General features: G+C 37.1%; 2 protein-coding genes across 2 annotated transcripts in view; one reads left to right on the top strand and one right to left on the bottom strand.

The window, feature by feature from the left end:
- Positions 1–25,657, top strand: part of LOC134854609 (ubiquitin conjugation factor E4 A-like) — a 214,089-nt gene that overhangs the window by 50,905 nt on the left and 137,527 nt on the right. The window lies entirely within an intron of this gene.
- Positions 862–7,488, bottom strand: LOC134854411 (G protein-activated inward rectifier potassium channel 3-like). Its single transcript, XM_063870648.1, has 4 exons — positions 6,530–7,488; positions 5,499–5,682; positions 1,767–1,942; positions 862–1,453 (listed from the first exon to the last, which is right to left on the bottom strand). The coding sequence occupies exons 1-4, from the start codon at positions 7,077–7,079 to the stop codon at positions 1,014–1,016; spliced, it is 1,350 nt and encodes a 449-aa protein (XP_063726718.1). The 5' UTR covers positions 7,080–7,488; the 3' UTR covers positions 862–1,013.

Here is a 25,657-nt window from a genome sequence, read left to right as displayed (position 1 = left end):
AGACAAATTTTCAGCAAGCAGTTTTATAAAAGAAATGAATTTTGTAGATTTTTCAGAGAATTGACGTGCGCAGGACGTTTTTGAGTGGGGGAGGCAGTTTTCAAAAGCAAATTCAGGAATTTCTTTGAGCAAATTGATGTACCGAGCGCTACCAAAACTTTTCAAAGGACCTATTTTGCAGCAAAAGTTATACTGGAAGTGAATTTTTTAAGAAAAAAAACCTGCCAAAAATTGGTGTTCGTAGTAAATTTTGGAGTGTTTTTATCCGAAAGTTGCGTTTTTTCGGCACGAGCTCATCACTCAAATTTATTGCATATTGGCCCCACAGGCGCCTGAAGACAATTTTTCTGTGTTGTAACGAGAAGTAATTGAAATTTACCTGCTTATAGACTTCTGCCGATATTGGTGATTGGTAAAACTCAGTTTCGGGTTTTTAGAGTCTTGATATGGTTGAGGTGATTTGTTTTGGCATAATTACTTTACTTGCTGTTGTTTTATGCTCAATTCGCTTAGGCGAGCGAAGGTTTAGCATGAGTCCGGCTAAGATCATTAGTTTTTAGATTTAAAAAGAAGGAAAATGCGCTTTCGAATAGCACAAGTTCAAATGGCTTGACGAAAAACGAATCATTTCTAATTTGAAACATGTAAAAATAATTCAAAATGAGTAACTAGGTTTCCGTGTTCATGATATTTTTTCCAACTCTGTTGCCATGTTTTTAATGTGTTTGCTCGGCAAAATAACTGCCTGTAAGTCACATCTCGGTCCAAATTTTTTATTATCCAAGTTATTTAACGGCTTCGAAATAAATTGAGCCAACTAAATAATTTGAAACGATATTTTAAAAAGTGATATAGACTTTTATTACACTCTACTCAGATAGATAGCTATAAAGAAATCACAAAAGTATCAAATTTTCTTAGTGAAGTATATGAGTTTGACTGTTTGACTTTATATAGACTTCGGTTATAACGGCTTTCTTCATTTGTGAGAGGAAACAAATTAGGAGATTGTTTCAGTTTTGAAAGGAAGCCGTGACAAAACTGCGTTTGCGAGGCGGTGGCACCGATGAGAGCGAAGCTTCTTTATCTATGTCATCTGTTTCCGTGAACGAATTCTGCTGATTAAGTTGTTCAGTTGAGGACTGAAAAAATGCGTCGTTTGACACGTTAGGAGTAGTAAAACACGAGTTAAGTTTATGGAAATCTATTTGGAATTTTCCGCCTCGTTTGCTAATCATAGTGTTGAAATTATATCCCCATAAAATGTCCTGGCCAGTGTAGGATTTAATGCATTGGGTGACGCTTCCACTTTCCTCGACAGATCCCTCGAGAATGACGACTATTTCGAACACGCCTTCTTCTATTTCCTGTTTCGACTTGTTGAACAGTGGACTCCTAGGTGTGACCACGTGTTCCACCACCCACGGCACTAGCAGGAGAATCCGGTCGTGCCCTGAAATGGAGAAATGCCCAAAATCAGCGTAGAGTTGAAAAAAAAAACATGGTGATATGGCGTGGCTTTTGCTTCATTCGCAGTTTGAAGATAGAGTTTCCAAAATTAAAAAATTCTCTTTTCATACAAGGCATGTACACCCTATAAAATTTTTGAGCCACACTTGAGAATGCACTGGAACAAATTAGTTATATAATTATCTCTCTTTACCGCCTTTTCTCATTTGTGAAAATGTTCTGGGCAAATTGGTTAAGCTGTATTTATAAATAGATAACACACATCGTTCCATCCATCTTTTTGTTTCAAGAAGTACCTTTATTATATCCAATGTCCAGCTCCTCCATAGCCAGACACCCCTCCCTCCGCGGAGTGTTCCCCCCTGGAGTAGACTGCATGCTGTGAATCAAGTAGACTCTCACATGTGCCTCGGGAAGAGACAGTTCCCCATTGGTCATGTCTGCTATTCGGAACGCCACTATTTTGCTACCCCTGCAAAAATTTACAATGAATAAATATTGAAATAGAATATTGCTAGTCTGTGAGAAAAAACACCAATTTAATTTATTTTTGATGATAGAATTTTGGCGCCTTTTCTTGACTTAATAACTGATCCAAAACCTTTCTTCTAATCGATTAAATCAGTTTACGAGGCTGAAAATGATAAGCTTTGTTTTTCAGTCTCAAAGAGATTGTTCTGAGTCACAATGAAATTTTTTTTTGTTTCTCAAAGGTGTAATGCCTTATCATTATCTACCCGCATTTAAGAAAAGTGAAAACAAATCGATTATAATGGATTTTCGTGGTCTAGAAAGTTGTAAATATAATCGATTCCCATGTTACGCTCAGACAACAGTATAGGGACCCTATTTGGACAAAAAGTTTTGCACTGCAAGCAAATTTTGGGGACTTTGGAAAACTTTAACTCCCTCAAAATTGGTATATGTTGGCACCAACGGCGCCTTCACAAAAATTTTAGGGTCGGTCGGCCAAAAATGCATTTCTTAAAAAGTACCAAAAGGGGACCCTTTGGGTCGGCAGGAAGTCGAATCCCTGAGAATGGAAGTTGCCGCCCCTGAGAGTAACCATAGTGGAGCTGTGCGAGCGTGCACCTAGCCTCGCTCGGGAGAGTTTTTTTTTTTGTTCGTTTCTGGTGGTTTATTACATTAGCTTTGAGATGTTGTGTCTTTTCATAAGTAGTGGTTTGTAATCTTAAGCATCAATTGCTTCGTTTTTTTTGTAAAATGGCAGAAATCTCTTTGTAAAATGGCAGTAATAATTGATTTTGAGAGTTGCCTTTGTTTTTCTGTTTAACTGTTTTGCTGAGAGATCTGTATGCTCTTGAACTGGGAGTATCTTTGTTTCCTTGTTAAGATGTTCGGTGAGAGCCATTCATTACTATAAAGCCAGGTATTGCGTGTGCGCAAGGCATTTTTTTAAATCCCGTTCTTGCCATCTAGAGTTCGAGTTGGTTAGTGATCATATGGGAACGGCGTGGCTAATGACGCCTCTGCCTATAGATTTATAGGTTAAACTGAACGTTTCTTTTGAGCGACCTCATTTGGTACTGGCCTATTTAAGTGAACTATTCCTTCGTTAAGTTTTTTCTCAAATTTTACAGTGAGGGGCAAAATGATGCATATTATCAAAGTAAGTTAACACCCACGGCTTTTGCTTTTCTTATATGGAAATTTGATGGATGGTGGTCACCTATCTTTACTAGGTTTTTAAATTTGTCGACCAAGTAGTGAAATTAGTGAAGAAGGATTTATAAAGTCAAGTTAAAAGCTCAAGACGTTTTTCTTCGGGCCATAAGTTTTTTCAACAATTACCCATTGGAATGTGATTTGTCTGACATTAGTTTCCAATGAAAGTAAATTTTTCAGGAGATGGGCCGATTGCGTGGCAAATGTAAAATGTGTTGGAGAAAGAGCATCCCCTTGACGGGACCCTTGCTTTATTTTCATCCTTGATGCACACTCTTCATTTTCAACATAGATGCAGCGACCCTGAAGATACGACAGCAACCATGTTTTGTTGTTTTTGCTGAGTCTTGTCTTAAAAATACTAGCCAGCAGCGCAGCCTATTGTTGTCTCCAGTGTCGATCGCCGCCGAGGTCCAGAGTCACAATGAGAGTTCGCTCGGTAAGGCTTTTTGAATTTACATCTTTGATGTTTTTAGTTAATAATTTCAACGCTGTTGCTGAAGAGCGACTTTTTTTTTGAAAATTATGTTGGTGTGTTGACGGAGAGATGCACTTGTTTAACTGTGGAATGAAAAGGCGCTCAACCAACTGAGCCACTAGAAAGCTGAGCTGAGTACAATTGAGTAATAGGTTTTAGATTGACTTAAGTCTTCGCCCAGCCTTGGACGTGGAGTCAATCTAGCTGTTTTCCATTGTTTGGAATAACCTGAGGAACACTAGTAGTGATGGATAAATTATCAAATCTCGTGAAATCATTTGTGGCAACTTTGCCTAGGTGGTGAAGGTAGTGAGGTCCTGGTCCAATAGAGTGCTGCAGAATTGTCGTTCTAGTGGAAGTGATCTTATTCTCCTCATGCTTTTATGTTTTAATATGTTTGGTTGTAGGATGCGTAAGGTCTTCAGTAAGTTTAAACATTTTTTTGGTATCATGCCTGCAGTGTTCTTGAAAGAATGGGCTTTTGTCAGTATCGGTAAGTGAAGAGCAATGCGCTTTTCTATATCCTTAGTTATTTGAATCTTGATATTTCAGAAGATGTTTGATTGAGTCATTGTGCCATGCATCACTGCTTGATGTGGGCTGCATGTAATCATTGACAACATCAATGAAGATGTTCACGCTTTTGATATTAATAGCTCTTTCAAAGTGGAGGTCATTTGTAGGAAGACTTATTATGTTTTCATACGAAGTTTTCTTCTTTCAATACGAGCAATTGGTCATCCTTTAGGAGGTCAGTTCTGGGTAACCACTCGACATCCAGAATGATTTTTGATTTTGCTTGATCCGTTTCACAGCGTTTGTTGTTTAGATAAAAGATGTATAGAGTTTTATCATGAAATAAAATATTGTCTGTTGTCTATTATGGGTTGTGATCCGTTGGCGTTTAGTTGTAGGATCTTCAAGACTGCAGGTTTGACTTATATCGAAAGTTGATCTTTGTCCTGCAGACTAATACTGCTTTTTCCGCATGTAAAATTGCGGTCCCAAATTTTATGGGGTTGATTTGTGTGTTTGATTTCTGAGCCCAACCACCGAGATAGCATCAAACTTTGAAGTCCTAGTTAAACTCCTGAGTGCAAATATCTTATTTCGTCGGTCCGTTTTAGGTTCAATTCCTTGACGCATTAAAATGTACTGTAAACAAATGAGGCTGGTCTAAACTGCTTCAAGTATAGAACAAACCAGGGCGGATCTCGAGTAGGAAGCGGATTTTCAAAAAAAAATTGGGCGATCTTTTTTTTAGGTTAACCAAATCGATGTCCGAGATCTCCCAAAGCAATCAAAAGACCTTTTTTTGGCAAAATTTTCTGCGCCGCAGTCAAAATTTTTTTAAGAGAAAAACAGGCCAGAAAAACAAAAAGTCGTAAAAAAATTGATTCCCAAAATGGTGGAGCACAAACGAACATTACTCGAGTAAAACTAACCTGGACGCTCACCTTACTAGCTTTAAATAAGAACAAAAATTTCTAATCGGTTTTTCCCGACACTGGGAAAAGTGTTTGGAATTTTTTTAATGACGTTCGAATCACGACTAAAAGGGCTTTAATATGATATGTCACTCAACCAAGTTCCAAGATTGTTTGTGGTACCTGATTTTGCGTGGAAAACAAAAAAGTAAAAAAAAACTAAAACACCCGAATACAAAGTTTCTCATTTTTCAAACGATCGGAACAAATAAATTGTCTATTGTTTTCCAAATGTGAATAGTTTGATAAGATAATTCGTCGTCTCTAAAGATTCTGAGCTCTAAGGGGAATAATTTTTCTTTGAAATTCAATTACTTTTATTTTGTTGAAGGGCTCTCTCTGGCTGTTGAACTGAAATAAGAATGACAATGACTGACCTCTCTTCGAAGACACATAAATTATCACTGAACATGACGTTCCTCTTGCGCCACTTGGGATGTGTGAATTTAGAAATGACAATGGCCACAATTAGACTCTGGATCAGCACTCCACTCACTATTTGCAACAGCAGAATCCCAATTCCAATTCTACAAGTGTTCTTCACGTAGTGGCTTCCGTAGCCTAAAGATATACTTGTCAATGAATGTAAAAGTACTCAATATCAGAAGCGGATTTGGGAATGGAGTGGGTTCCTCCTTCCACCCCTCTCAGAAATTCGACACCTCATTTACCCAAAGGTTCCACCTTAATGGTGCTGATTTATGCAATCGGCTTATTTCCTCACCTCATCTGCGAATTTTGACAATTTAAATGATTGCTCTCATCGTCCGATTGTGACATATTAGGACAAACATATTCATGCCTAGCCATCTATAGCAACTCATTACACCAAAAGGTTGATGCTCATGTGATATTGGGGGGGGGGGGGGGGGCAATTTATTCATATTCATCTAAGTTTGCCCCTCTGAAAGTTAAATCAATTATGATTCAGCGTAATTCAACAAATCTATATAAATAAACTTTTTGGTTGCTTTTAATATACATTTCGTACAAACTTAGAAAGGACAGGCGAAGGGCATCAATAATGCTCACGAAAGAGGAAAAAGAGCCACGGCATCCATTTTTGGGCGACCAATGTTGACAATCTAATGGTCGAAATTTTTGTCGACCTTTTTTTTTAGGTTGACCAAATTGATTTTTCGAGCTCTTCCAAAGCACTGTTTTGGCCAAATTTTCCCACCGCAAGCAAGTTTTGAAAAAACATGCCGAAAAAGGCGTTTTTAGGCATTTTTTGGAAAATGTTGACCAAAAAATCGCGTTTTTCGGCGCGCTCCCCCTCAAAATTAGTATATATTAGACAATTTTTAGGGTCCATCACCAAAAATGGATATTGGAAAATAGTACAAAGGGGGGAGGGCAGGGGGTCTAATCCGCCCCTGTATTAGATAGTTCTATTCTTGCGGCGTACCTATAGTTGTTTGTGTCTCGATTGAAAAGAGGAAGGCCGAGTACAGTCCATCAACTCCAGCTATGCAGTCGTCGTCAAACATGTAAATCATCAGTTGCTCAAGCCCCCACCAAAGTAGGCCAAAAAACAACCACGTAGTTATAAAAGCGACACTAACAAATAAAAACTGATACGGCCATCTGAGATTCACTAACGTCTGGAAAACTGTTTTGGAGTAGCGTTTTAAACTTCGAGGAGCGTTTTTAGTGATAGTGTTTCGACGACCGGTGTTGGTTATAAATCGCATGTTTAAAGATATATTTGCCTCGCTAAAGTTCGGCCGGTCGAACTGTCGGCGTCCGAATAGGTTTCGAAATTGGTGTTGGATGCTTTGAAATGAACATAAAGCGTAGTCGTGTTCCTTGCACAGAATCAACGGTCGAGTTTCGTCTGAGTCTTGATTTATGGAAACTACATTTTGATCAGGAGGAGAGGTTTTTCGTACTTGGCTGCTTGTGGCATAATCACGGCTATCAATATTTATATTTTTGAACATCGGGTATTTTGACATTGTGAAGAGTTATCAAATTTCGAGCTCAGTAGATTTGAAAGTTCGGTTATAAATAAATAGTAAATGTAAATGTATATGCAAGAGTATCGTAATCAAAAGAGATGAAAATGTTAAAAAAAGGATATTTATAATTTTGAAAGACCAGGAATTTCAAACGTGTTTTTAATATTGGAGGTAAATTTCAGTCTCGCCTTTAAATTTACTTGAATCAACTATCTTGAACCGAACTATTAGTATCAGGTTGAAGTAAAGCCAGTTTTGAGTTTCGAGCCAGCAGGTGACTAATTTTACTGAATTTGTTCAGCTAATTTCAGATAAGGTGCATTATGCGTTCCATTATGATAGCACGTCTTTGGGCAAATAGATCAAAATTTGAAATTTAATTACTGAACTTTTGAAATGTTCAGTCTTTTATAAGACTAAGTTTTACAATTCAGTTGTACTAAATGACTGTTTTCTTGTCGCAATAAGTAGATGATATTTTTGGCAATGTAAACATTGAGTTTTGAGAGATGCTAGAAAACATTTTGTTGACTGATTGCGACCTGACCTCTCGCTTTGACCTTTACTTTGCATTTGTAAAATACAAAATCCTTGATATCCGCCTGCCTTGAACCAAATGTTATCTTTTCAAAAGGTGATCAGGGATCTTTAAGTGGCTCGATTAACTTAATAAATAAATGACTTGCTATTTTCTGAAATACCAGGTGTATTTTCTTTGTCATATTTCATCCGAAGTTATGAAATGTCTGAATAGTTTTTTTATAGGTAAGCTTTGATTCTATATTTTTTCGATATTATTATCCAATTCAGTTGATAAAGCACGTATCATTACATGAAACAGGTGCCCTGAAAAATGATAATAGCAAATGGGGTTTGCTGCCAGTAATTCGCGCAAATAATTTTAGGCTCAAAAAGTTCTGGATCAAGTTCACATCCTCTCCCCTAGATGGATTTGGGGGAGGGGGATGTTAACTTGATCCAAATTTTTTGGCTCGGGTAAAGGGGGCTTTAATGCTCAAAATGAAGTGCACCTTTCACTTTAAAATTGCAATAATAATAGTTTGCTCATGGAAATTGGGAACCCCTGACATCCTGACTTTCACCCTACTTTTTGCTGGCTGTCTGAGCAAAAAGAAAGTGAGCGAAAGTAGAAGTTTGTTTCAGATTTAAAATGTTGTTTGTCTTGAGATCTGTGAGCAAATGTAATTGCTCCACGTTGAAGTTTTTTATCGCTCTGAACCCCCAACGCTTTATGAACACCATTTCCGATTCTCACAAACGATCATTGGACGATTTCAGACGACCACGTGACTCCGCACCTGTTAGGTCACGTGATCCAGATGAAGTGTACAAGGGTCATTTGATGTATGAGGAAGATTCAGTGTTGAAGAGTGGTATTTTGCAGATGTCCAGACGGGAAGTGGCGTCTGTGAACACGGAGAGCAGAGCCAGATATCTTGCCAGGGAAGTGACGACTGATGAGCGTTTATGAACATAGATTTGTAATAAGATTAATTTTTTAGCTGGTTTTAGTTTGAATGATCAAAATTAATTTTGCAACTGACAATTTCAACGGCAAAATTTTTTCAGTTTATATAGATTAAACAAAAAATTGGTGCTCGTTTATGATGCAAGTTTGGTACTTTTTAAGAAATCCATTTTGTCTGAGCGACCCTAAATTTAAGGTGCCTTTGGTGCCATTATATATTAATTTTTGAGGGGGAGCCCGCGCCAAAAAACGTGACTTCTTTGTCAAAATTGTCCAAAAAAGGCCCAAAAACGGCTTTTTTAAACTGTTTTCCGGCGCGAAAACTTTAGTCCAAATAGGGTCTTTATAGTGTTCTGGGACCGCTCAGAAAACTCTATTTGGCCGACCTAAAAAAAAAGGTCAACAAAACTTTCAAAAAGTTTTGAAAATCCGCTGCCCCCTCGAAAAAATCCTAAATTCAAAACAAAATCAACTTGAACTAAACTTTTAAGTAAGCTAAACGGTAATTTTTAAGTGCTCATCATTGATCCAGAACTATATTGAAAGTCGGTTTCATAGTGACTTGCGCCTATGTTCTGTTTTCAATTGGGGTTTCCATGTTGTCAGGAGATCATTCTTATTTATTATCAGATGGCGAAAATCCGAAAAGTTTGGAGCCGAAAAAAAAGATTGGCAAATCAAAATGGAGCTTGTTTTGATTATTGATATACTCAAAATGCAAATGGAACTTTGGGTATAAAAACTTGTTGTGAATTATTGCAAATTGATGAAATTATAGTTTCCGTCTTTAAATTTATATTTTTGAGATAGTTTTTAACTGACATAAGCACTAGTAACTCAAGGTAAATCAAGTCAAGATTTCTCCATTTTACATTTTTCTCAAAGCTGTAAATCCTAAATAACTAAATAAACATCCAATGGAACTAAATTACTGTAGAAAAACTTGTTTGAAGCTATTTAGTACAAATATTTGAATGGCGTTCCGGGTTTCTAGACTCAATATTTTGTCGAAAAGTCGGCGAATTGTTGTTTGATTTCAAGTGTGGGGCAGAACAGGGGTTCTCTGTTCAGAGCTGAACAAGTTGTATGTTGGGCCCCTGTATTGACATCGATATGCGAAGTCAATACAAGGGACCAAAAAACTTTTTGCATCAGTTTTGAGAAGCGCAGACTTATAACCAATATCAAATAAAGACAACTCGGAGCATCTATATTCAAAAATATTGGCCTTCCGATTAGCAAAGGTGTTTTAACTGGGTACAAGACTTTTTTACACGATAAAGTTTTTTTTCACAGGACTTATCTTAGGAACCTCCGAATAGCAACAGATGTCTTCCAACCGACATCTTGTTCTTAAATACCCGTTCTATTCGAAGTTTAATTCTGTTGATTTCAAATTTACCAGCTCCGATTTTGAGTTATTCAGATTTTTTCATGGCTTTCTTGTGATTTAAATGGCATAGTCGTTTCATATTGCGAGGATTGACTGGCGAAAATAGTTTTTGATTGTATTTGCTTTGAGGAGACTACGAATTTCAAAAGGTGCGAGAGCTCAAAGTTCTTTCGGGAGTCTGCCTATCTATCATCAGCTTAGTTTAACACTTCTTAGTTGCGTTTCAAATCAAATTCAATAGAGGGAACTTTCTTCCTTGTTCTCTGCTAGATTAGCTTCATTTGTGACAAATTGACAGAACTTATAAATTGTTTCGAACAATTTTTCCAACGAAGTGACTTTTGTCTCATTTTTTGTAGTGTAGTTTTCAAACTGTGATGTATCGTAAAGGTTGCGCAACTCCTCTTGCTCTCTGTTATATTATGCAGCCTTTGATCCTTGACTAGTTGGATTTCATCATCAATGGTTCAGCGTTAAAGCAGCTAGAACATTTCGAATTTTTTTTACTTTTGAATGTACCGTTGTGTTATAACTATGCGCTTCTTTGTAGACTTATACTCTATGCCCAAACTTTACGATTAGTTAATTCTGCAGTTAATATATGAATATACCGGAGGCGAAAAATAGTGGGCAGAAATCTGTTTTTTTTTTCTGAATTTTTGTAGTGAACGTTTTTTCGGGTTTTGAAAAAGCAACGCCTCCCTCTTGATGATTCTTTTCTGTTATAGTTTTTGGTTTCTTATCTCTGACCAAAGATGAAGTGGCACCGTACAAAAGGTTGGTTCTGTTATTACACTCGTACTTTAGTGAGCGTTTGTGTTATACTACGACTATTCTTTTTTTTCTAACCTAAGTCGCAAATATTAGTGCCACTTTTGGGGCACATTTAGGGCTTTTTAATAGCATGTGCTTTGACATTCGAATAGTAATGAATTAACTCAGTTGATGCATTTTAAATTCTCCAATTGCACCGAAAAAAGCTATTTGCTTCAAACATTAGAGCAATCATATAAACTCGATTTCAGAAAATTTATAACTCGCATGTATCTCGCAATTTTTTAAAATGCATAATTTATACAACACAGTGGTTTGACACAAACTTTTAAAAGTTTTTTTAGTCTTTAGGAGTTTTATCTGTTGAAGAAAATGTTTTTCAGACGTTTTAAAAGCAAGTCGGCCCTTTCAGAGTTTTGTCCCGATTCAAAAAGCATTTTTACTTTTATTGTTCCGACCATTGAAAATGGGGAGTAACTTCATATTCGGGTGTGTTTTAGTTTTTTTTGTTTTCCACGCAAAATCAGGTAACACAATTAATCACCGGACTTGTTTGAGTGACATATCATATTAAAGCCCTTTTAGTCGTGATTCGAACGTCATTAAAAAATTCCAAACAATTTTCCCAGTGTCGAGAAAAACCGATTAGAAGTTTTTGATTTTGGTTCTTATTTAAAGCTAATAAGGTGAGCGTCCAGGTTAGTTTTACTGAATTAGGTGAGATTTAAAATCCCTTACAGTCGTGATTCTTCGAACCTCATTCAAAAATTTCGAAAAATTTTTCCCAGTGTCGAGAAAAACCGGTTATGAAATTTTTGCTTTTTCGTCTTAGTTCGAGCGAATAAAGCGAGCAAGCAGTCTTATTTTAATTGCTTTCAAAGCCTAAATTTGGAGTATTTAACTCCTTTTTGGAAACAAAACTTTCAAAAATTCAAAAAACTGCAAAACTTCAAGAAATGTTCGAATTTTTTTTGGGTTTCATTTTGCTGTAAAAAGTTAATTTTGCAACAAAATTTTTATTGCAGTTTGTTTATTTAACTATGACTGTCGAATATACCTAATCCTTAGGTTTTTGTTCAGCTCCCTTTATCACACGACGCCGAAAAAAATTGACAATAATTGGAAAAAACTGTTCTATTTTTTAAGACTGGTCAGAACCTTGTGCTTCTTGCACAGTAACCGGCTATCCTTGTTCACGTTAGCGATAAGCTTAGTGTATTCTTACGAACCTTCTGTTTTATCTAACATAACTCGCAAACAAAAGTATTCATTTAAAGTGTTAACTGTAGCATTCGAAATTGCCTAGCATCTGTTCTCTGCTTTTTTGGCTCGTGTTTGGAGACTATTAAGCGTCCGTGGCTGAGTGGTTAGTGTGTGAGACTCTTCATCGCTGTAGGTTGCACGTTCGAGTCCCAGACGTAGTCGAGTTTTCACTATTTCGAGGCTTATGTCTAATTTTTCTTATTGCTTTTAAGAGCTGCTTTTTGTCGTGATCTGGCTAGTGTTCGCGAAGCGAAGCTTCGCCTCTGTGTTGGTAGAATAGAAGGTAAGTAGTGTTATCCAAGCATCAAGGTGTTAATTCTAAAGGCAACTATATCATGGCCGTTGGATTTTTTATGTCGAGAAATTGTTGCATGAGCTCAGCGTAAAATCTTATAATGTCGTTTAGCATGCGCTACGGACTTTTTCACTTAAAAGGGGAAGAAACTTAACTTTTAATTTTTGTTTTGCGAAAATATGCGACATAAGGCCGACTCAAGTGTAGGTAGATAAAAATCGGAGACACACCTAAGCTTTAATTTTATAGACATCTATATCGACAAATCGCTGAACAAAGTAAAATTTCCTGCATGTTTGAATTGTATTTTTTGCACAACCAAACGCTGAAAAAAAATTGATAGTTTTTATTCTATCATAATTTGAAAAAAAGAAATTAACTAAACAATTATCTTAGTGTTGAGATAATTTAGACTAAATTCTTAAGTGTTTTATACTAACCTTTAAGGAATATAGTAGTTGCAATACTTCGAACTGCTTGCCTAGATTATGTCAAAACTGTTTTCATCCCGTGGAAGGTTTTATAATGCACATTTGAGCTCATGTTAAGTCACTTTTGTATCCAGGAAAACCATAGAATGCTTGGAAAAAAACTATTTACAAATCAGGACCAAATTAAAAAAAAACATACTACAGATAATTTAGAATGCATGAAATTATATCAAATTGCTGGAAGTTGTGCTTTCTCTGAAGAAAAGTTTCAAAGTTAATTTTGAAAATTTTTTTTACCTGTGATTGTTTTTCGTAAAAATATGGGGGTTTAAAGATTGCCATTTTGACAATTAACGCGCGATATATTTCCAACTATTAACGCGTAAGCGGAGATTTAATCCGCCTTAGAAGTCGTTCCAAATTGGTTGAAAGAAGCTTATATGCCATGGTTGATATTTTACAAGGAACGATATCTATCCCTTTGTTCTTTATATTGCGTGTGGAGGGATTATTTTCAAAAAAAAATCTCAAGTTTTAGTTTTTTTATACATTAATTTTTTATCATTTTATTTTTTGCTCACGGTCGGAGCATTCACGGCCTCGCCCTGATACGAGCAGTCTTGTTCAGTTTAAAAAACGAGTTAACAAGATTTTGAACACAGCTTCTTCGCAAGATTTTGAAAAAAGCTTCTTTTTGAACAAAGCTTCTTCACTGCATAAACGAGCTTGCGACTTTGCTATTATACGGTCATCTTTACACTTTCGAGAGCCAGTGTCGTTTAATCGGGCTAGACGTTTTTTCGTTAACATCTCTTCTGACAAATCTGTAAGAGTTCGATTTTCATTTTTGCACCTTAAAAACTTCCAACCGCCCTCGCAGAAGGTCTAAAAGTCTAGAGCTTTCTCACGAAACGTTTTTTCTGATTTAAACAAATTTTTCAATAATTTAATTGAAATAATTATCGATATACCATAATCCAGAAAAAATTCAGTTTTTTAAATGTTTTTTTCTTTTTTGTTCTTAGAATTTGACTTAGGGCCAAACATTTTACAAAAAATCTGTTGAAAAAATCAGCCAACAATTAACTGCGAGATGGTTTCCGGAACGAACCTTCCCTCCAAAGACCTCATCCGCAGATGCCATCAGCATATTCCTTTTTACAAATTTTCAAATTTTTGTTGTTTATGACAAAATTTTTTATCTTTGCTACCTTTAATTTTCTATTAGAAAATTTCACGTAGTTTTTATTCAAAAGTTTTCATACTAATTTGCAAGAGCATCTCGAGGCAAAACCGTGCACTGCGCTCTTCTTGGCTTCCAGAGACAAATCTTTAAATATGTTAAAATTTTGTCGGAACGATTAAAGAAACCGAAAGAACAAAAGAAGAACAAAGAGAGCGTCTTCGTTGCGGAATCAACTTACAATTCACAAAATACACAGTTTAGCCTCATAATGATATCGACGCGAAGATCAGTAAAAGTTACCCTCTAATAGTTCTTCTAATAGTTTTGGTGGTTTGAAATTTCGCAGTTTGTTCGCCTGCTGTACTAAGTTATGCAAGCTCTGATGCTTCTATGTATAATGCTGAACGCGCTAGCGCCACGAACTACTCAAAATAACTCGCTTATTTTCTTTTCACCTGCACCTATGTTTCATGAAATGGTTTCATAGAACACCCACATCGGAGAACTGGTTAAATTCATGAGAAAAAAAGTATAATTTAACACTCCCCTCAGGCTTGACATAAATATGCGGCGCATAATCGCGCTTAGTTACCGCATAATACGTCTCGATTTTGAAACCGCTGAATCCCGCAGAAATTCCGTGAGAATACAATTTGTGAGAATAATTCATGAAGATTTTGAGTTCTTTTTGTAGAGGTTATTTCTGCCTGCATTTTTTTCTCGCAATTTTTTTTATTTCGATTGAAAAATCCGACTCGAATATAAAATTTTGAAATAAAATGCAATAAAAACCTTACAAATTTGTTAGAAGGGCCGTCATATTCTAATTTTGGCAAAAATTTGCTCACGTTTGGAAAAACTTCCCCGTTTTTTTTCCGCAGAATTGTAACTTTTCCGCAAAAAGACCCGCATAATAAGTAAAAAATGCCCGCAGTCCGCATCGCAAAATTTACCTACTAATGCCCGCAGACGTTTGCCAAGCATGACTCCCCTTTCTCTAAAACTGCTTTATTGAGAGTTATTTCAAAAAGCAAGTTTTATTGGCTCAATGAATTCAATAGTAGCAAGTAATTCTATCGATTATGTTGGATTTAAAACGGTTCAGTAGAAGAGTCGTTTCTAATTAATATCAAGATGTCATGCTTGTTGCTAAATTAGGTTGATATATAAAACTGGTTAGAAATTAACTATCACAAAAATACACTACCAACTCAAAAAAATATCAAAAATGATTTCTCAGTGGCAAAAATTAACTGTTTTTAGGCGAAAATAAACGAAGTTTTTGAGTGACGTTTTGACCAATATAATGGAGTACATAATAAATTTTCAACAAAAATCAATGATTCTGAAGATGAAAACATGCCGACCGTATCGGGGCGAAGCTTTGAATGTTTTGACTTTCTTGTAAAGTCTATGGACTAGTTTTCAAGATACAAAAATTAAGACCTTTCTACTTTCTAATTTACCACTAATTCACCACTAATGCATCTTGGCGGCTCTGACCGGGATGCTTCCCAGGCGAGCTAGAGGATGATGAGCGGACTCTACGGGAGTACTCCAAACGGGGGTGTGGCTCGACCCGCGTCGGGGGTGTGGATGGTGCACCGAACAACAGGAGTCAAATCTGCTGTAACCTAAGCACGCCTGATTAACACCCTCGACTGTCGCACTGGTCTTTTGGTTCGGGAATGTGTCGTGGAATCTGAAACATAAACACCATTGAATAACTCAAAATCATAATTTAACGTTAACTTTCGTTAAAATGCTGTTTCTGCACCAGACAAAACAACGTTAACTGAATTTCTTGGAAATCGCTCTGTGGGCTGTTTTACCCAGTTTTGCAATTATTTATTGGCTGCGGTGGAATTAATGTCATAATGACACCGCAGCGCTTGAATGAAGATGACTAGGATGCCATCATGTGCGAAAGAAAGTTTCCATTTTTCCCTTCTGTTGAGTAACACAACGCGATCTGGTCACTCATTATCCTCGTCTAAGACTCAGTCTTCCCCGACGGACACTGGCCCTTACTCAGATCGAGTAGCTGCAGCCTTGTCTGGAACATATTATATGTATTATATGTTTACAATAAATAACAGGCATCATTTGGGTGGGATTGAGAGGGGGCACGCATTTCAAACAAAATTTTCTGGAAAAGTTTTCATTGGTTAACATCAATTCACTTAAGAAAGGTCTAAACGAAACTTATGGGTTGAAAAGTGTTGACCATCTCTATATATTTGAGCCATTAACATCTTGTGAAGCACTTGATACACTCATGCAGACTAGATGTTTCAAGTGCATCCCGATCCTCTCCCAGAAACTTTGGAGTAGCGCCTTTATAGAGTTATTTTGTGTTTGCTTGTTCTAGCTTGTATTGACTACAACATCAACTTTGCACTAAAAAATAAGATATTGTGCAGTTTTGTCCCCTCAGGCTTGACATAAATATGCGGCGCATAATCGCGCTTAATTACCGCATAATACGTCTCGATTTTGAAACCGCTGAATCCCGCAGAAATTCCGTGAGAATACAATTTGTGAGAATAATTCATGAAGATTTTGAGTTCTTTTTGTAGAGGTTATTTCTGCCTGCATTTTTTTCTCGCAATTTTTTTTATTTCGATTAAAAAATCCGACTCGAATATAAAATTTTGAAATAAAATGCAATAAAAACCTTACAAATTTGTTAGAAGGGCCGTCATATTCTAATTTTGGCAAAAATTTGCTCACGTTTGGAAAAACTTCCCCGTTTTTTTTCCACAGAATTGTAACTTTTCCGCAAAAAGACCCGCATAATAAGTAAAAAATGCCCGCAGTCCGCATCGCAAAATTTACCTACTAATGCCCGCAGACGTTTGCCAAGCATGACTCCCCTTTCTCTAAAACTGCTTTATTGAGAGTTATTTCAAAAAGCAAGTTTTATTGGCTCAATGAATTCAATAGTAGCAAGTAATTCTATCGATTATGTTGGATTTAAAACGGTTCAGTAGAAGAGTCGTTTCTAATTAATATCAAGATGTCATGCTTGTTGCTAAATTAGGTTGATATATAAAACTGGTTAGAAATTAACTATCACAAAAATACACTACCAACTCGAAAAAATATCAAAAATGATTTCTCAGTGGCAAAAATTAACTGTTTTTAGGCGAAAATAAACGAAGTTTTTGAGTGACGTTTTGACCAATATAATGGAGTACATAATAAATTTTCAACAAAAATCAATGATTCTGAAGATGAAAACATGCCGACCGTATCGGGGCGAAGCTTTGAATGTTTTGACTTTCTTGTAAAGTCTATGGACTAATTTTCAAGATACAAAAATTGAGACCTTTCTACTTTCTAATTTACCACTAATTCACCACTAATGCATCTTGGCGGCTCTGACCGGGATGCTTCCCAGGCGAGCTAGAGGATGATGAGCGGACTCTACGGGAGTACTCCAAACGGGGGTGTGGCTCGACCCGCGTCGGGGGTGTGGATGGTGCACCGAACAACAGGAGTCAAATCTGCTGTAACCTAAGCACGCCTGATTAACACCCTCGACTGTCGCACTGGTCTTTTGGTTCGGGAATGTGTCGTGGAATCTGAAACATAAACACCATTGAATAACTCAAAATCATAATTTAACGTTAACTTTCGTTAAAATGCTGTTTCTGCACCAGACAAAACAACGTTAACTGAATTTCTTGGAAATCGCTCTGTGGGCTGTTTAACCCAGTTTCGCAATTATTTATTGGCTGCGGTGGAATTAATGTCATAATGACACCGCAGCGCTTGAATGAAGATGACTAGGATGCCATCATGTGCGAAAGAAAGTTTCCCTTTTTCCCTTCTGTTGAGTAACACAACGCGATCTGGTCACTCATTATCCTCGTCTAAGACTCAGTCTTCCCCGACGGACACTGGCCCTTACTCAGATCGAGTAGCTGCAGCCTTGTCTGGAACATATTATATGTATTATATGTTTACAATAAATAACAGGCATCATTTGGGTGGGATTGAGAGGGGGCACGCATTTCAAACAAAATTTTCTGGAAAAGTTTTCATTGGTTAACATCAATTCACTTAAGAAAGGTCTAAACGAAACTTACGGGTGGAAAAGTGTTGACCATCTCTATATATTTGAGCCATTAACATCTTGTGAAGCACTTGATACACTCATGCAGACTAGATGTTTCAAGTGCATCCCGATCCTCTCCCAGAAACTTTGGAGTAGCGCCTCTATAGAGTTATTTTGTGTTTGCTTGTTCTAGTTTGTATTGACTACAACATCAACTTTGCACTAAAACATAAGATATTGTGCAGTTTTGTCCCCTCAGGCTTGACATAAATATGCGGCGCATAATCGCGCTTAGTTACCGCATAATACGTCTCGATTTTGAAACCGCTGAATCCAGCAGAAATTCCGTGAGAATACAATTTGTGAGAATAATTCATGAAGATTTTGAGTTCTTTTTGTAGAGGTTATTTCTGCCTGCATTTTTTTCTCGCAATTTTTTTTATTTCGATTAAAAAATCCGACTCGAATATAAAATTTTGAAATAAAATGCAATAAAAACCTTACAACTTTGTTAGAAGGGCCGTCATATTCTAAGTTTGGCAAAAATTTGCTCACGTTTGGAAAAACTTCCCCGTTTTTTTTCCGCAGAATTGTAACTTTTCCGCAAAAAGACCCACATAATAAGTAAAAAATGCCCGCAGTCCGCATCGCAAAATTTACCTACTAATGCCCGCAGACTTTTGCCAAGCATGACTCCCCTTTCTCTAAAACTGCTTTATTGAGAGTTATTTCAAAAAGCAAGTTTTATTGGCTCAATGAATTCAATAGTAGCAAGTAATTCTATCGATTATGTTGGATTTAAAACGGTTCAGTAGAAGAGTCGTTTCTAATTAATATCAAGATGTCATGCTTGTTGCTAAATTAAGTTGATATATAAAACTGGTTAGAAATTAACTATCACAAAAATACACTAACAACTCGAAAAAATATCAAAAATGATTTCTCAGTGGCAAAAATTAACTGTTTTTAGGCGAAAATAAACGAAGTTTTTGAGTGACGTTTTGACCAATATAATGGAGTACATAATAAATTTTCAACAAAAATCAATGATTCTGAAGATGAAAACATGCCGACCGTATCGGGGCGAAGCTTTGAATGTTTTGACTTTCTTGTAAAGTCTATGGACTAATTTTCAAGATACAAAAATTGAGACCTTTCTACTTTCTAATTTAGTTTTGAACATGATGCTACCATACTTATTTCAACGCAAGAGTAAATTTTTTTACAAATAATATTTTATAGACCAAATAAATTGTCTCAAGTGAACTTTGAGTGAGTTCTGAGAAGCATTATTTCGCTGCTTACGAATTTCGAAATTTGAAACAAAATCCCCTAAACACAGCGCACAACCCCTTAACGCATGTGGCATATCCTAAGGGCGCGAAATTTTGGTTCTGCAAAATTGATCACAGGGAATTTTGTGTTATTTTTGAGCTCACGATATGAATATGTTTCAGATAAAATAAATAAAAAATGTCGCAAAAAAGTTGCACATCCAGGAAAAAGCAACCAAGCACAAACATCCCGAATAATTCTTCAAATGTCAAAACAGCAAAAACCCTCGTATCAGGGTAAGGCATTGAATGTTCCGACTGTCCTTCAACATGTCTGATAAAGTTTTTGGCTGAAAAAGTATTCACCAAACACACTTTTAAGAACAAAATGATGTATACAGCTCCTGGTAACGCAATATTTGAACTAATCAGATGGCAACAAGTTTTTTCTGAGCCTAAAAGAACAATGGGAACTTCGTAAGCATTGATTTTCTCAAAACATAAATAAATGTTAAAATATCTTTTAGATTTTAGCTCAGGGTAACCTCAAAAACTCTGCAATTGTATTGAAAAATTTTGACAAAATTCATAGGTTGAAATTTCGAAACTGGTCTGGCAAAACAAAACCACACCGATAAAACATATTCTTTTCCTGGTTAAAATTTGGATCAAGTTTGACATCAAGCACGAAGTTAAAATATAACCATAGTCTTATATTTCAATGTCAGAACATGGTTGAGCACAAAGTATCCAGTGGGCAAAACTTCAAAAATTTACGCGTTACTTAACGTCAAATGACGTGAATTGACGTGTAGCGGTGCAGTCTAAATGTAACGTTAGCTTGGGTGTAAAATTTTATCGTTACGTGTAACGGTTGAACGTTAAGCCTAAATAGGCGCTCATGTGCTGTCTGACTTAACGTGATTTAACGTTCCAATTTAACCTTACTTAACTTCAAGTTAAGTTATTTTGTTTTAGGTTGATTGAACTAATTTTGAAACGCTACACCTAATTTAACGTGATGTAACGTTAAGTCAAGAACCAGCTCTTCGAGCTGCACCTAATTTAACGTTAACTTAAGTCAAATGACGTTGAATGGCTTCAAAACTCTCTACGTTGCTTAACACAACGTTAGATTAAGTGAAGTTGAACGGCTTCAATTTGCGACGATCAAAATTAAGCAACTTTGTTTAACCTTGCTTAACATCAACTTTGAATGAAATATGACAATCCGCTTACGGTTGTTTAACGTTAACTTAGCTTGAAATATGGCGATACGCTTAACGTTGTTTAACGTTGCTTAACGTTAACTTTAGGTTGAAAAATTACGATCTGCTTCCATTGTTTAACGTTGCTTAACGTTAAATAAATTTTTGAAAATCAATCTGCAAACCTTGTTTAACATAAGTTATCGTTGAGCAAAGTTGAACAATGTTAAGCAAATCATCATAGCTTAGCTCAATTCAACAAGTTGAAACAGGTTAAAATATGATGATCTTGTCAACGTTGTTTAATGTTGCTCAACATTAAATTAGGTTAAAGGTGGGATAAAAATCATGGTAGTAAAAATAATTAAGTTGTATGGCGAGACAGGTGAAAAATCAGTGAAGATCAAATTTCCAGTAGCACTATGAAATCATGGGAGCACAATTGCGAAAGGAATAGGCAAAAGAAATTGCAAAACTGGCGGAAATCATTTGAGCTTTGAAAAGAATTTCAGAGAATTTGAGTTCACTGTTGAGATCCTAGCATTTCTGGCCTTTCTTCATCATCATCAAAACCAGAATGAGGCACCACTAATGCATCTTGGCGGCTCTGACCGGGATGCTTCCCAGGCGAGCTAGAGGATGATGAGCGGACTCTACGGGAGTACTCCAAACGGGGGTGTGGCTCGACCCGCGCCGGGGGTGTGGATGGTGCACCGAACAACAGGAGTCAAATCTGCTGTAACCTAAGCACGCCTGATTAACACCCTCGACTGTCGCACTGGTCTTTTGGTTCGGGAATGTGTCGTGGAATCTGAAACATAAACACCATTGAATAACTCGAAATCATAATTTAACGTTAACTTTCGTTAAAATGCTGTTTCTGCACCAGACAAAACAACGTTAACTGAATTTCTTGGAAATCGCTCTGTGGGCTGTTTTACCCAGTTTTGCAATTATTTATTGGCTGCGGTGGAATTAATGTCCTAATGACACCGCAGCGCTTGAATGAAGATGACTAGGATGCCATCATGTGCGAAAGAAAGTTTCCCTTTTTCCCTTCTGTTGCGTAACACAACGCGATCTGGTCACTCATTATCCTCGTCTAAGACTCAGTCTTCCCCGACGGACACTGGCCCTTACTCAGATCGAGTAGCTGCAGCCTTGTCTGGAACCTATTATATGTATTATATGTTTACAATAAATAACAGGCATCATTTGGGTGGGATTGAGAGGGGGCACGCATTTCAAACGAATTTTCTGGAAAAGTTTTCATTGGTTAACATCAATTCACTTAAGAAAGGTCTAAACGAAACTTACGGGTGGAAAAGTGTTGACCATCTCTATATATTTGAGCCATTAACATCTTGTGAAGCACTTGATACACTCATGCAGACTAGATGTTTCAAGTGCATCCCGATCCTCTCCCAGAAACTTTGGAGTAGTGCCTCTATAGAGTTATTTTGTGTTTGCATGTTCTAGTTTGTATTGACTACAACATCAACTTTGCACTAAAACATAAGATATTGTGCAGTTTTCACAGTTCAGCTCGCAAGCACATAGCTGAACGTAAACTTCCGGTTAAAGGGGTTGAAAACAACTGAGTGAATTAGGACTAAGATACTTACTAGGACAATACTGCCTCTAAGAGTGTGAGCCCATCTGAGTCACCGAGCCAAAGATGAATCGACTGCACCTGGACTGAACGCGAGCTGCAAGCTCTTTTTTCGTCCAGGACCACGACTGTCTTGACCTATTTGGCCTTCTTCTTTACGGGACTTGTGTCCCGGGACCCCCAATCAGAGAAAAAATTCATCGCGCCATCGCTGATTGCGGAGGTAATCTTGATTGGTGCAGTTGTCTGTATTTAAAACGAGTTAAAAAATTAGTAAAAAGAACAGGAATGAAAAACCACGAAAAAAAACCAAAACTTTATCGTAACAGCTGACTGAACGTTGAACAAGATTTAAAAACAGTAAAAACGTTTTTGGAGGTCATTTTAACACCTGACTTAAGCAAGGATTAACAACAGTAAAACAAATCTTGTTGAGGTCAACCAACGCCCGACTTAATGTTAAGCAAGGTTTACCAACGGTAAAACAAAAAATTCCTAAGGTTAACTCACTGAACTAGAAGACAGAGCACCGGCGCCATCCTCGCCATCCTTAGGAAAAGACAATTGGCGGACCTCTTGATGGTTGACTGAACTTGCTTCCTTCTTGTTTGATCATTCATCCGAGCAGACTGTCTCTGAAGCGGAGGAGCATTGGCACCCCCACCACCCTTATCAGAGACAAAGAAAGAGGAGCACAACCTTCATCATCAGGAGCATCATCGCGATCGCTATGAAATGAGTCCCTCGTCGCGACGTCTTCCAGATACTTTTCTGCCTGGCTTAACTGTGGTAAGCTTTCGTTCTAAGGACCAGCAGACCTTAATCTTCTAACCTTTTTTCAATTCAAATTCACTGCAGCACCGTTCTCCAGTATTTTCTAAGCTAGATTTTGTGGCGGATAATGCGCCTCTCTGAACAAAAAGGAAGTGAACAAACGTCTATGAAAGTTAACAAATAAACTATCATGGAATTTTTGGTTACTTTAAACAGCGTTTACGATTGATGGTAGAACAGATAAACTACAACAAACAGCTTGAACCAGCTAAAAATTGCAGAACTAGGTACACAACACCAAGTGGAAAGTACTCTCTGGAATTAGCCACGTTTTTACGATCAGTCCTAAAGTTTCCCCGACACTGTCACACTGAATGACCTTGTAGATGCAATCCTGAGGCGGTCGAAGCTGAGATGCTGTACCTTTCGGTTCGGGCACTGGCGCTGCCACTGGTAGTTAATTCGTGTTAATTCAATAAAGACTACGAAATTCTACGTTCACTGGTTAACCGAAATCACGAATAACAAAGTTTTATAAAACCTGCGTTTTCGTTTCGGTCCGCACAAACTCAAAATTGTGATGTACTATTACACCTAACTGTGATTCAACGTTACGCAACGTGTTAACAAGATGACGTTAAACAGCGTTAACTTACTTGTAGCCAAAATAGACATATTACTTTGGCTTAACTTGGTTTCTGTAAACGGTTTAACATAATAAACGGTTAAAAGTAGATACGTTAAATAAAAAAAAACTGGTTAATGGTCAATCTAATTTAACGCTGAATTAGAAGTAAACAGACTACTTCGGTAAACTTTGTCTCTCTTATCAGTTTACCCGTTTTTATTATCAAATTAGGAGTAAATTCAAAAAGCACTATAAATTTCTACGTTCACTGGTTAGCCGAAATCAACGTTAAATCAAGTGTAGGCGTTTCGGAGTTTGGTTTAACTTTGATTAACGTTGAGTTGGGTTACGTTAAGTGCAGCGGGAGCTGGTTTTTCGTTTTGGTTCGCATAGTCGAGGAATTGATACTTCTAACCAAACCTGATTTGACGTTGTTTAACGTTGTTAAACGTTAAGTTCTGGTAAGTTAGGTGTAGCGGGACCTGCGTTTTTGCTGCACCTAACTTAATGTTCCTCTCGGTTGACTGAAGAAATGTTTACCAAAACAAATTAACTGGCTAACGATTTATCTAACTTAACGTTAGCTTAGGCGTAAAACGTATCTTTAGGTCAACTTGGTTCCTCTTATCAGTTTCCCTGTGTTTAAAGTTAGACTACGTGTTAATTCAATAAAGACTACGAAATTCTACGTTCACTGGTTAAGCAAAATCATTGTTAAATCGAGTGTAGGCGTTTCGGAGTTTGCTTTAACATCGATTAAACTTAAGTTGGGTTACGTTTAGTGCAGCGGGAACTGCGTTTTTGTTTCGGTCCGCATAGTCGAGAAACTGATACTTCTAACCAAACAGATTTAACATTGTTTAACGTTAAATTAGGGTACGTTACGTTTAGCGGGACCTGCATTTTCGTTTCAGTTCGCACAATCGGGAAATCACTACACCTAAATGTACCTTATTTAACGTTAAAACGGTAACTCAGGTGCAGAAAATTTAGGAACTGCCCGCTTGAGGGCTCACAACTTTTAAACTAACTCAACACTGTTTAACGTTCAGTGGCATTAAGTTAGAAGTAACAAAGCATCAACTTGTTACTAAACAACAAAAAGTTAAAATTGCTTTCAGAAATCAGTAAGTCCAGCAAAACACATGCTCATGATTGAACATGAATAAATGAAAGATTCTAGAAAATAGGTTAAGTATGCTTCGTAACAAACGCAAACCAAACTAGCCATAAATCAGGCAAATTATCGAAGACAGTTGCCTACTTAAGTCACATATGAGGTTAAAGAAAAATAGACCCTATAACCATTGGCTCAAGAATCAGGGAAACTATCTCTTGTGTTTTTCTGCATCAAGCGGTCGGAGCCAATTCGGTTCACTTGCGACATGAGACTAAAACCCGCGTCACAGCTTAAAGGTCACTACCAAAATACCCCTAATTCTAGAAAATAAGAACGCCCCCATACTCAGGTCTCAAAATACCTAAAAAACATGAACGCCGTTAAAAACAGGGTCGAAACCTTATGTATAGTTACTTTTTATTAGACAGTGGATCTTTAATCCATTTCAGATGAATCAACCTACAAACTCTCCCTAACTCAATGTGCCATTCCCCCGGATTGGCACAACGGATCCTTCCGTCGCAGCACGAAAAAGACAATAGAGGCCTTAGTGATCATGTATTGTCGAAAAAGAGGCTAGAAAATTCTGGAATTTTTATTTTTCGAGAGTTCGATTGCAGACAATCTTTTTCTGAGAAATACGGGAAATGGCCATTTTTGGTTAAAAAGTGACAAAAAACGCAACAACAACCAAATTAGTGAGAGACAGTCGGGCGAGAACGATATAAAAAACGGAGCCTCTTATTGTGATAATCGCGCACGATAAGACAACATATTGTAGACAAGAGACTGAAAGGAGGCTTCAGTGGGGAAGAAGGAAGGAGCAGTAACCTTTCGTACCACGAATTGGGAATAATAACGACGTTATTACAGAAAAAGCAAGGAATCGGAGGCTCGGCCCCCCAGAGACATCAAATGGTGAAGGACTGTAATAAACTGACTTTTTAGCTACTCTGATGTTCTGAACATTTGAACTAACACCGGTATTATTTGTTATTTTAGAATATGAGTAGCTAGAAAGAGGAAAGGGTCAATCCATCTCCAAGTTTAGTATATAACTGTCAC

Source organism: Symsagittifera roscoffensis, chromosome 9, assembly GCF_963678635.1.
Source record: "Symsagittifera roscoffensis chromosome 9, txSymRosc1.1, whole genome shotgun sequence".
In the NCBI taxonomy this organism is placed as follows: domain Eukaryota; kingdom Metazoa; phylum Xenacoelomorpha; order Acoela; family Convolutidae; genus Symsagittifera; species Symsagittifera roscoffensis.
The sequence above is the reverse complement of the archived record's forward strand: the minus strand, read 5'-3'. Positions and strand labels throughout refer to the sequence as shown.

Bases quoted from the DNA above. Each gene is read 5' to 3' on its own strand.
- LOC134854411 (XM_063870648.1), bottom strand. From the start codon at position 7,079: ATGTCAAAATACCCGATGTTCAAAAATATAAATATTGATAGCCGTGAT. The intron at 1,943-5,498 runs GTCAGTCATTGT...AAATTTTTGCAG, and splicing joins TTATGTGTCTTCGAAGAGAG to GGGTAGCAAAATAGTGGCGT. The intron at 1,454-1,766 runs GTACTTCTTGAA...TCTCCATTTCAG, and splicing joins GGACATTGGATATAATAAAG to GGCACGACCGGATTCTCCTG.